Source organism: Stegodyphus dumicola, chromosome 2 (genome assembly GCF_044657685.1).
Source record: "Stegodyphus dumicola isolate Sdum_Otavi_A_Nest chromosome 2, ASM4465768v1".
Classification (NCBI taxonomy): domain Eukaryota; kingdom Metazoa; phylum Arthropoda; class Arachnida; order Araneae; family Eresidae; genus Stegodyphus; species Stegodyphus dumicola.
Genome location: NC_140769.1, coordinates 263,389,213 through 263,402,665, shown reverse-complemented (window position 1 = coordinate 263,402,665; position 13,453 = coordinate 263,389,213). Strand labels below are relative to the sequence as shown.

At 30.8% G+C, this 13,453-nt stretch overlaps 1 protein-coding gene across 1 annotated transcript in view; it reads right to left on the bottom strand.

Annotated features, from left to right (window-relative positions):
• Positions 1–10,292, bottom strand: part of LOC118184920 (uncharacterized) — a 28,262-nt gene extending 17,970 nt beyond the window's left edge. The window contains exons 1-2 of the mRNA XM_085812110.1: positions 10,060–10,292; positions 995–1,259 (exon numbers count right to left, since the gene is read on the bottom strand). Of these exons, the coding sequence (XP_085668236.1) occupies positions 995–1,259; positions 10,060–10,148 (354 nt within the window). The 5' untranslated portion in view covers positions 10,149–10,292. The remainder of the gene's footprint in view (positions 1–994; positions 1,260–10,059) is intronic.
• Between the last annotated feature and the right edge of the window lie 3,161 nt (positions 10,293–13,453).

Sequence of the window (13,453 nt, the reverse complement as noted above, 5' to 3'; positions counted from 1 at the left end):
GCTTGAACTTTCAATTATGTCAAATAGAATTTCCGATATATATTTACTAATATGTAAAGGATCTACAAAGCGAAAGTACGTTTCGAAGTCCATTATACAGAAAGTGGAATTGCTGCAAAAAGTGGATAAAGGCATATCCTTTGATTATCTAATCATTCCGAAATATGTTTATCAATTTCACGCTGCTCTGCAGGGGGAGGGAAATGATGCGGCACGCAATGAATTGGAAGTTGATCTGTCAGCACTATCCTTATCTTCAGGGCAGATGTTTTTATTTTATTTGGCTTATAATTCTTTACTAAATGTAGTATTTCATCTCGATGTACTCCGTCTTTGATATGATTTAAATCAAGTTCCTCGTCATTATAATTCACTTCCGATAGTGAAGAAAGTGACACAGAGATTATTGAAAACGAAAAAACTTCGATTGACAAATTAGTCGGTATTCTCGACACAGCATTTATAAGACTTGAACAGCAAAACTTTGTAACTAAACAAGAAATTATGTCTGTTTAATAGAATTAAAGAGAAAGAATTAGCACATGAAACGAAGCAACTTAAACAACTTACATTGAAAGAAATATTTAATAAAGTGAACAAATTTTAAGTTTTTTCTTTTTGTAAATTTTGATACCCTTTAGATCATAATTGTTCTTTATTTCATAAATTACGGTTTCATATTTTTAATTTTATAATTTTTGCATGCCATCCTACCAGATTTAAACTGATGATCTATAATCTGGAAAAATCAATAATCCGGAATCGCCGAAGTCCTGACAAGTCCGGATTAACGACTTTTGACTGTATATATATAAAACACAGTTATCTCCAGTTTTCTTTATTGCCTGGGCGACCTGTGGTTCTGATCCAGATATTTAGAATCCTTTTGAACTGAACTAAAATGGTGCCATTCAGAAATATAAGAAAAGATAAAAATGTTATTTGAAATTAAGGACAGTAATAGCAGAAGTGATAAATATTAAAAAAAATTTACCTTACGCCTTCTTCTGCTTTTTCTTTGTAGAAGTTCCAAGTTTTCTTTTGCAGAAGATAAATTTCTATCAGACAGTTCTTGAGGAAGATGTGGTAATATTTCTAATGGTAATGATGCTAGAACAGGTAACAGCTTCCGATGAGGCCAATTATGCAAATGCTGCTTACAAGCAAAAATATCTTTACTTGATAATTTATATTTCCAAGCTTCTTCTAATTCAGTGGTTGTAAATTTTAACCATGTAAACATTTTACAGTCAGGGTATCTAGATTTAAAATATCATGATAAAATAAAACAACTCTTTTAATTATGCTTAAAAAAAGAATAAAGATTTACATCATTAAATACAACATATAGACAGATGTTACCTTATGAAAATGCTTTATAGAATTCTATAAAAAAATCCAGTGTTAAACTTGTTTAGAATCCTTCAGAATTATAGCTTAATTTTCTATAAATTAGGTGAGAGATACTCTATAGAATTTTATAAAATTTTAGACATACCTTCTGTAGAATTACCTTTATAGATTCCATAGAAATATGTATAGATATTCTACACAGATTTGTGAAGAGATTTCAAAACAATTTGTACAATTCTGAAGGTCTCCCATATTAAATCTTATATAATTTATAAAGCAGGGTTTCTCAACCAAGGGGGAATTTAACAGTTTAAGGGGGAATGCTGCCAAATTTGTATTTAGCTATTAGGTATTTAGGTTTAATTTATGAAAGTAGAAAATTACTTTTATTCAAGTTTTGGCGTTTATCAACATTTTGCATACCTTTTGTTTATTTTATTAAATACATTAAAATAACGTATATAATAAATATTCTCTACTCGTATAAAGCTAGTATAAATTTAAAACTTAATTAAGAAATTTTAATTGCAAAATAAAAAATAAAATTTAAATTAATTATTGCTGCGAACTAATTTACAGTATTTAAATTCTAAGAGCATATGTAAATTAAGAACACATATCTCATGCCATAAAAAATATATAATATTCCAAAAAATTAATCTCAAAAACTTTTTTAAGGAATTTTTCTGCCTGCTCAACAGTTGTTCACTTACACAATTTAATTTGGTCTTAAAAACTCCTTAAAATTTTTTTTTAGATTAATTTTTTTCATGGTTTTAGATACGTGCACCTAATTTACATATGCTCTTAGAATTTAAATGATATTGTAAATTAGTTTGCAGCAATAATTAATTTTAGTTTCTATTTTTGCAATTAAAATTTCTTAATTAAATTAAAAATTTATAATAGCTTTATACGATTAGAGAATATATGTTTAAATTACATTCCTTGCAAAAATGGTGCAAGAGAATTATTTAAATTTAATTTTATTTTACTATATTCTTGTAAATAAATGTATATATGTATTTTTTAAATTTTTGAAAGGGAGGGGAGGAATGATCTTCTAGTGAAAGGGAAGGAGGTAGATAGGACAAAACAGCTTAAGAACCTCTGGTGCATACAATCAGTTAATAGAATTCTACTGAAAATATCAAATCCATTTTATATATAATGGAGCCATAATTCCACACAAGTCTTCTTGCTTTGCATTTTCTATAAAAGATGGTACTGTTCTGTTACTGGGACTGGGTCCAGAAATGTATGTATGCATGGATGTGTTCATATGCATGTACAGTCAAAAGTCGTTAATCCGGAATGATCTATAATCCAGACCTCAAAGCTACAAACTTTCTGCGCATGCGTCAACGGGACGCCTGTGCGCATGCGTCAATGCGGCGCATGCGCACAGGCGTTTAAGCATGCATGTAAGACCTTTACGGCTGCGCATATGCGTGTGCGCATAATACATTTACGCATGCGCGTTTAATGTATAACGGATGATATAAGCTAAAATTATCTAATTATCTATTTCAGTTAATATTGCAGATTGCGTTTTTCCTTAATCTTCAAATTGGATCCGGTTTATTACTTTTTGCAGACTGTTAGAGCAATTTTATAAAAGTAAGCTTGAACTTTCGATTATGTCAAATAGAATTTTTGATGCTGGAACTCCCAAAGGATCTACAAAGCAAAAGTATGTTTCGATGTCCATCAAACAAAACATTGCTGCAAAAAACGGATAAAGGCATATCCTTTGTTTCTCTAACCATTCGGAAATCTGTTTATCAATTTCACGCTGCTCTGCGGCTGGGGGGGGGAGGACGCCGCAGCATGCAGTGAATTATTGAAAACGAAAAAATTTCGATTCACAAATTAGTCAGTATTCTCGACACAGCAATTAGAGGACTTGAACAGCGGAACTTTGTAACTGAACAAGAAATTATGTCTGTTTATAGAATTAAAGAGAAAGTATTATCACATAAAACGAAGCAACTTAAACAACTTACATTGAAAGAAATGTTTAATAAAGTAAACAAATAAATATTTTTTTGTAAATTTTGATACCCTTTAGATCATAATTGTTCTTTATTTCATAAATTACGGTTTCATATTTTTAATTTTATAATTTCTGCATGCCATCTTACCAGATTTAAACTGATGATCTATAATCCGGAAAAATCGATAATCCGGAATCTCTGAAGTCCCGACGAGTACGGATTAACGACTTTTGACTGTATATGTGTTTGTACATATGTAATTGTGTACATACACACATGTATATGCACATACATACATACAAACACTTCTGAATCCACTCCTGACAGCAGAACAGTACCAAAAGATCTTACAGATTTACAGATTGCTTTTGAGCATTTTAAAGCAACATAAAAAAAAAAAAAAAAAACTTTTAGATTTAAAATATGGAATGATTTGTTGAAAAAGTGTTTGGAACAAATATGATTTTTCCCCCTTATAAATATCAGTATCATTTTGATTTTTTAAAAAATTGATACTTGCATATTATCTCATCAACATTAAAAGTTGGCTACCATCAAACTATGAGAGTTAGTGGAGATACCAAGGTTTTGCTGACTAAGAAACAGACTCCTCTTCAATTGATAATAAACAATAAATATTGCGCCTGCTTTTGTTTTTTGAGCTTTGCAAAGAGGCTTTCTTTGATTTTTATTATTTTGTTAGGCCCTCCGATTTTAATGGAAGTTCTGTTTAGGACGATATGAGTAGAAACATCCTGAAAGGATTATCAAACCCTGACTATATTATATCCGCTAATACACACTTTTTTTTTTTTTTTATGGTAGCTTTGCATGACTTTAAAAATAATCCTTTGTTTGCTGTTCTGAAAAACACAAATTCCAATTTTTAATCACTTCCATCCCCTTAAAATGCAAGAAAAGTAACTATTGATTTACATCCTTTGTTTATCAAAAACAAAACATGGCCCATCAAGAATCAATCTAACTTACATCAAAAGAAAGCACAGATGTTATGAATGTATTGTAATGTCATGCTTACCCATAACTGGCACTAAATCGCACTGCTTGGTAATAGTTTAATGGTCGACAGGATAATATATCAGTACCAAATATTTAAATAAAAAGAAATACAATTAAAGTAATTGTAAGTCTAATATTTAAAAGAAATCTCTCTCCCAAGAGTACACAAACAATAATTAAAAGCATTTATTTCAGGAATTAAAATTTTATATTTAATAGTATACATACATTATTATATTTAATCTTTCCATTAATTTTAAGATTTAAATTGATTTTATGCTTTAACAAGATTTAATTTTTGTATTATAGTATAAGAAAAGTGTTACATAAACTTTTAAGCTAAAAACGTTATACAAGAGGAAAAATTGAAAAAATTTCCGTTAAAAAGTGATTCAATACTTATGAATAAAGTGTTTATTTTTCTCTTCTATGTACTATCTTCTTTATATTCTGTATCCCACTTATTCCTATCAATCTCTGTATATCCTATCCTATTGCTGTATATCTCTGTATTCTACGATATATCTCAGTTAATCTTTTTTATATCAGTACATCAGAAACTGAAAATTCGCTTTGATTACAGTTTGGTAACTTGCCCATTTCTATACAATACTATTCTACAGTCAAAAGTCGTTAATTCGGACACCCATAATCCGGAATGATCTATAATCAAAGCTACAAACTTTCTGCACATGCGTCACGTTGACGCACGCGCGTAAGACCTTTACCGCTGCGAATTTGCATGTACGCGTGCGCAAAATACGTTTACGAAAGCGCGTTTAATGTATAACGGACGGGATAAGCTAAGCTAAAATTATCTAATTATCTATTTCAGTTAATGTTGCAGATTGCGTTGTTCCTTAATCTTCGAATTGGATCCGGATTATTATTTTTTGCAGACTGTTAGAGCAATTTTATAAAAGTAAGCTTGAACTTTCGATTATGTCAAATAGAATTTCCGATATATATTTACTAATATGTAAAGGATATACAAAGCGAAAGTATCTTTCGGAGTCCATTAAACAAAAAGTGGAATTGCTGCAAAAAATGGATAAAGACATATCCTTTGTTTATCTAAACTTTGTTTATCTTTAATGCCGGGGCGGCGTGCAATGAATTGGAAGTTGATCTGTCAGCACTATCCTTATCTTAAGGGCAGATGTTTTTATTTCATTTGGCTTATAATTGCTTACTCAATGTAGTATTTCATTGCGATGTACTCCGTCTTTGATACGATTTAAATCAAATGTCTCGTCATTGTAATTCGCTTCCGATAGCGAAGAAAGTGACAGAGGTTATTGAAAACAAAAAATTTCGATTGACAAATTAGTCGGTATTCTCGACACAGCAATTGTAGGACTTGAACAGCGGAACTTTGTAACTGAACAAGAAATTATGTCTGTTTATAGAATTAAAGAAATGTATTATCACATAAAAAACGAAGCAACTTAAAGAACTTACATTGAAAGAAATGTTTAATAACGTAAACAAATAAATATTAGCTTTTTTTTTTTTTTTGTAAATTTTGATACCCTTTAGATCATAATTGTTCTTTATTTCGTAAATTACGGTTTCATATTTTTAATTTTATAATTTCTGCATGTCATTTTACCAGATTTAAACTGATGATCTATAATCCGAAATCGCCGAAATCCCGATGAGTCCGGATTAACGACTTTTGACTGTATAAAACCTTTATAAAATTCTTATATAATATTGCAAAGCAACATTTCTATAGAATTCTGTTTTGATTTCTATAAAGGATTGCCTACAAACTTCTACAGAAATTTCTGTAACATCCAATAGACTCTGCAAAATGTTTTCCTAAGGTTAAATTGGTATTTATCAACCAGCAAGCAAAGATGACATTTTCTTGGTGATAATTCTTTTGATGACAAAACATCTTTAGTGACATTTTGCTAACCTTTACCTGTTTCTTATCTCTACTTTACCTGTAAAAGAGACCTCTTTGGCAACAAATATTCTCACTTTTCCCCCCCTGAGCTTTTAGTACAATACATTTTCTGCAATACCTTTTTTTTTTTTTCCTCTACTTACTCTACTACTCTTTTAGCATTTATTTAATAATGATGAGCACGTATAACTTACAGAATTTGTCCAAATAGCCAGTTAAAGATAAACTCATAAGGGTTACCAAAATGTCATTTGTGATATTTAGCTGCACTCCAAAAAATTCTTCACACCAAGAATTACTGACTACTTACCTTGCAACATATGTTGTTTCAGGCTATAAAAAAATCATAATGAGAAATTAAAGAGTACAAGAAATTAAATAAGTACAAGGAAAAGCCTTTACAAGGCTTGGAAATTTCTAGCCATTTTAAAAAAGCACACAGATGTAATAAATAGAACCACTACATGATTAGGAATCAATAACTACATTAAAACAGTACATAAAAGTAAAAGAACCACTACAGTGAAGGAAATTCATAGCTATATCAAAAGTACTGCACATATATAAAATATCCACTAGAGCAAGGGTTCTCAACTAGGAGGGAGGGGAATTTATTAGTTTCATGGGGAAAATATGATCAGCTTTTTATTTAGCTTTTAAATATTTAGTTTTAATTTATGAACACAAACACACACACACACACACAAAAAAAAAAAAAAAAAAAAAAAAAAAAACACTTTTATTTATGTTTTGGGATTTATCAACATTGACTGCACACACATATATATATATATAATAATAAAATAAATAAATAAATAAAAAAGAAAATGTATAAAAGAACCACTACAGAACTAGAATTAGAAGTTCATTGCTATATGAAAAGACTGCACAGGTGAAACCATTACAGGTTAAATGAACACTGAACTGCATAACACTGAACGAAATTTGGTATTTAGATGTTATCGAAGAAAGCTTGCCTAACTTTGGAAGGAATTTAATGCAATTAGTTTTTTCTCATTTTGGGTGGAAAATGTTTAGCAATAACTTTAAAATAGATTTCGACGGTTTTTTACTGAACTACAACTTTCTACCGCCTCAATCAATTCCATTAAGTGCAATTTCAAATGACGTCTTGCTGCAACCCTATGGTGGAAAATGTTTGCAACTAATCACTCTTTTTTGGTAAATTTGGACTATTTCCATCATTAAGACACAAGTACCTCAAAATTCTAGCATTAGGCAAATTAAAGTGAATATGATAACTATTAAAGGTAAAAATATATTTATGTGTGCTCCTTTGCGAAAATTGGCGATTTTTGGTGGTATGTGTATACTGAGTTTGTGCAATTCTTTGACCTTGCTATTTTGGCTTCTGTAGCAGCGATATTTGGCACAAAAATCCAAAATAACAAAACAAAGAATCGCACATATTCGATATGGCTACACAAAGCCAAAGTAACAAGGCAAAGAATTGCACAAAACCGGTATCCATGTACACATTGACACTTCAAAACACTTAAAAAAAATATCAGAGAATTGCACACTCCCTTAACTTTATCCATGTACACATCAACCTATCTTCACTTAAAAAAACATTAGAGAATTGCACAAACTAGGCATTATGCACTCCCTCGACTTTGTCCATGTAAACATAGATCTATATTCATTTAAAAACTCAACGGAGCAACCAACACAAAATATATAATCTCAATAAACTACATTTTAAATCAAACAATGAAATAACATAAAAAAGGAAATTCATCTTTGCACTACACAAAGGAAATATCCACTTACCTTATTTATGAATTAACATGTCTTCAGCCAAACAAAATTCCTTAACAGTATCCAAAAACTTCCTAAAATTATCTGGTGTATATGAGCCAGTTTCCCTTACAAAGTCGTCCACAAAGGCATCCCTCCCCTTAGGCATAGCCCTCCAGGCTTTGCCGTAATTATATAACCTAACCTAATCTAAAATTATCTGAACTAGAATCTGTATACTGGCATTGCCACATTAAATTCACAAAATAAGAGTAAAAAATATCCTCCATAGCGCCATTATCGTCCGATGTTTCAACCATACGCATTTCCTTCCTACAAACAGGACACCTAATAATGGCTACTAAGTAAACCTTCATTTACACACCAGTCAAGTAATGCTCTTTTCTCCTTTTTTTCCAAATCATACAGAAATTTCAAATTAATCTTACCACATTCGGCAATTTTCCCATCTAAACCACAAAACAAAACTTCCTAACTAACATACACACCACAAGCCCTTACAAATTTACCGCCATCATGCAACAGATTACATCATAATAGGGTTTCCATCACATTCAACTACTCAAGCTACCATAAATGAAACAACAACTTGACGATAACACAAGATGTATCATCTACTCTAACCCTATTAAAATATGAGATCATGTTCTGCAAATCTGAACTAGACAAGGGTCTTTTGTATAAGATGCAGGCCTAATTTGGTGATCTCATTGTTAAATGGTGATATTTAACTGGTAACCTTACTTACTGGTGCACAATGCTGAGTCTTTCTAATTTTCTTTTTACATGAAAACAAATCACTGTATACATGGAGGGGGGGGGACGGATAGTATCATATAACATGCAGTGTTTAACATATTTCTGTATAATTACATATAATTCTTATTTAACAATTCAAATTGCTTTTTTCTGTTATGTTGATAAAGTTTGCTAAGTTACGATAAAAATTGATAGCTTGGCAATCTTCTTGATTAGTCACCAACCTGCTCCTGATAAGTGACTTTTATAACAAAATATTTTTTTCTACAAGCTTCTGTATAATAAGATTAGCTAATAGTAATTATTTGTGAAAATAAGTTGGTGAATTCAGAACTTCATGTATTATATGGATTTTCCATATAGAAATTATTAGACCACTTTAACTGATCTACTTAACTCACTACACATGTTACAAGAAATATATTTCATGACAGTGCACAGAAAAAAAAAAAACTTAGAATTTTTTTCTGAAAGTCTATGAGAAATAAAAATATGAAGAATGGAATAAGGGTTAATTATTGTTTTTAATTAGAATGATCACTTTAAATTATAGGGACGATCCAAAGAAGGATTTCAAGAATAGAAATTTAACAGTGGAATATAATGGAAGAACAATCATGATTCTGAGTTTATATAATTTTCATGTATGCCTATGTCTTTAGTGCCAAACATAAGTTAAGGACTGATTCTTGAAAAGTCTATTTTCACAATAAACTTTAACATTTTAAATATAGACCCCCCCTTTAGGGCTTTTCCCTCTTAAATTTAAAGTCTATCTAATATATTTCGCAAGTCAAATACAAAATATTTCTCTTAAAACAGCTAACGAAATTACTAATGCAGGACGAAATCAAGCGAGATGCAGCAAAATCAAGTCTCAGAGGAAGAAAAGTTTAGCGGCGTTTTAGCATTTAACGAACTACTTTGAGGACAAGAAAATAAAAATTATTTTAACAATAATACTTGCTGATGATTCGTCATAAGTGTTAAGTATTCGAATAGTTTTTTGAGATTACGTTTTTACTCAAATACATACAATACAACTCATGTTTTATTAATATTGTCCTATTTTTAATAAATATAGATAAAAAAAAACCTGTACTACTTCCAAACTTTAATATTAAGTAAAAAAGCATGAATTTTTTGTGCGCTTTCCAATAATTTAATTCTTCATAGAAAGTGTTGATTAATTTCAGCCCACTAAAAAAATGTTTCAAAAATTGATCAACAAACCTTCTACCCTTAGAGATTCTTTGCCTTTTCCTGGTATATTTACGTTTATTCCTTCTCATTGTCTGATCAGAAGAACCTCGAACCAACATTTTTAATAATTATTACAAATATCACAAAGGCAAACTGCTTGATTTTCGCCTAATTTTCCCGCCCTGTAGTGCAAACCGTAGCGAGAAGCGTCTAGATCCCAAACCTCATTCCGAATGAGATAGGGAAAAGGGATTTCGTCTAAGAGCTCACAATCACAAACCTCTAGCTTACAGCCACTAGCAGCGCGCATGCGCAATATGATCTGCGAAACCATCGAGACTGACGGTTCTACCGTTACGGTTACGTTCAAACCGTGACCTTCGAGAAACAAGGCCGTCCAGCTCTTTCGTGACGTCACGATGAGGAGTGCGAAGAAATCTCTCTCCTGTGCTCGAAGCGAGTGAACCTAAGGCTCCTCTAATATATAGGAGCCTTAAGTGAACCCACAACGCGCTAATTTATCAGAGAAGCAGAGTCGTAGCTAGGGTTTTCAGCGCCCAGGGACAACTGAAGATTTCGCGCCCCCTACTGCTTGCCAAGGATGGAAAACATTTAATTCTAAAATGTCGTAAAATCAGTTTGGCGTCCCTTGGTTTCTGCGCCGGGGACAGATGCCCCCTTGCCCCCCTCTAGCTACGCCCCTGCAGAGAAACTAATTTTATGTTACTCTGATGTAAAGTAAATAGGAGATTAAGTAAATGATACTATCTTAACATTTATTATATATCATCAAGGAGGTTAGAATACAGGGAGATGGCGTCTCTGCTATTGCAGTAGGAAGAAAGTGAAGCCAGGGGAAAGAAAATAAGCCACGCCTTGTGAGGGCAAGAAAACGATTACCTTACTAAGCGAGGTGAGGTAAAACGGCAGCTGGTTTCAAGTTCTCAGTGTGTTTCTGATTTTGTATGCTTAGATCTGAAAGGAATAAAAGACACTGAATTGTTACAGCGAAATTATGTCTACATTTCCGACTTCATGTCCCTGTAAAAGAATGTTTTAGAACGTGCATATACAAGTAGAATAATCGAAACTTGTGTTTCAATGGCCTTCAAGAAAGAGTTTGAGTATTTTCTTTGTGTAAAGTACACGAGGAAACACATATAGTTCTCAGACTTACCTTTTCATAATAATAATAAAAGCGATATTCGTAATTAACTTATATGTGATAGCTAAACGATAAGTAAACAAGGGGAGGGGAAGTGGCTAGCTCTCCATCTAAAAGAAAACAGTTTACTTTGATGTCTGATCATAATTACATTACAGTCTGACCTTTTATGTGTTTAACTACATTTTATTTTGTGCTCAAGTAGATATATAATAACTGAATTTGATTTTTAGTCACATTTGTCGTGTGAGTTTTAAAATAACAACGTAAAGTTTACATATTTCTATCATTGTTTATTCAAATTAAGTTTTTTCGAAACATAAGGAATATTTATAACATGTAAAAGTTGAGAATTATATATACATAGAATAAGTAAATTATAATCAAATAATAGTTTGAGTACATAGTTAGTGTTCTGTGTTCACAATACTTTTAATGCTAGCATTCATTAATTACAGGATGCAATTGCATAATGCAGAAATTATTTCAATTACATAATGTAGAAATAAAATGAAATGGCGAGAAAAGTAAGGGAAAGAGGACGTGAAGAATCTGCTATCCTTTACGAGTACCAGGAACAAAATTGGGTGTGGTTAGAGCACGTCAATCTTTCTAAGCCACGACTACTAAGGGCATGCTTCCCCCCTTTTTTGGCTTCACTTGGACTGCGTGGAGGGCATCTCCATGAGTTCTAACCTCCTTGTATATCATGCTTTAAGATTTCAGATATTTGAGCTTATTTTTCTTAACACTTGATAAAAATTTTCACCTGGATTATCAATAATTACTTATATTAGTCTCATTTTATTTTCCATTGATTGGATAAACTTTCCAACACTTCCTAACGCGAAAATGTTAAGCTTTCGAACTGCAAACGAAACATTGCATATTATTTTTCATTCATATGTAAACATGAAAAATATGAATAAAAAGAGCATTTTTCAAGAACCAACGTTTTCTTACAGACTTTTTTAAATAATATATAATTTTCTTCAGTATGGCGATAAAATGAAAAAACTAGCATTTTCGGTTATTACATTTATTTTTTAAACAAATTTAGTTTAGATCTTTTATAAAAAAACTTAATATTAAAATGGGATATTTCATCATTTATTTATGGATATAAATACATTAAAATTTATTTTTTAATAGTAACTTTTAATGTCAACATTGTTTTAAACTGTCAAATGGTGTTATTGTTATTATTAAAATAATTATTAAACTTGTAGTGATACAGATTCTTACCGAATAAAAACCAAAGATCTATTTTTAAATTGCCACAGAAAATCATTTTACTTTAATTTTGCCGACTGTCTTTATTAAACACTTTTTTAATTGCGATATGAATTCTTAGTATTCTATTCTATATTTTACTTTTTAGCGAAATCTTGATATGTCCAAGTAAGAATTTATGATCATAATAGTTAATTTCGTAGCTCTCTAGATCGAAAGTTGTGCCTGTAACTATGTGTGTGTTTTGATTTTTTGGATCACTTGTATGTATCCTTAAGGAATTATAAAGGGGAAAAAAAATAATTCTTTGAAAATTTACTAGACAACATTTTGAAAGGAACACACTGCAGAATTATGTTTTAAATTTTAAAAAATTAAGGCAGTTAGCCGAGGTTCCCACATCTCGTTACCGAAGCGCACGTGGTAGACCCTATATCATATCAGGAAAGTGCAATGATGGTATAGGATACCGGACGTTCCTTGCAAAGCACTTCGTTCTCCCAGTATATTTAATATTTTTTAATTGTTTATTCTATTGTATCCATTTAAATTATCATATACTCTATAGCTTTTCAAAATTTTAGCATTTTGCTAATGTATGAAATTTAATTTATAAAACGTAACAGCAAAATTTTAGGGAAAAAACAATTCTAAGATTTATGAGCAACTGGTGTAACAATATCTGAGGTGTAAGTTTTGTTTATATATTTTTTTAAAATATAATATTAATTACAATTTTCACAATAATTTTGAAAATATGACAAAAAAAATGTTTGAAAAAAGAGTAATGTGAAAAACACAAATTTGAATTTCTGAGGTGTAAGGCCTTGTTCTCGAAGGCCGCGTTCAAACCCGGGTGCCCCCTACAGATTAAGTTTTTCTTATCACTAAATTTTTAAAAACGTTTTTTGAAATATAAAAATCATTGAAGTTTAAAAAAAATGTAATCAAATGTTCGATTTTACATTTCTTTTAACATTTGAAAAACGGTTTAGGCTTAAATTTACTTTTTTTTAGGTATCTGTT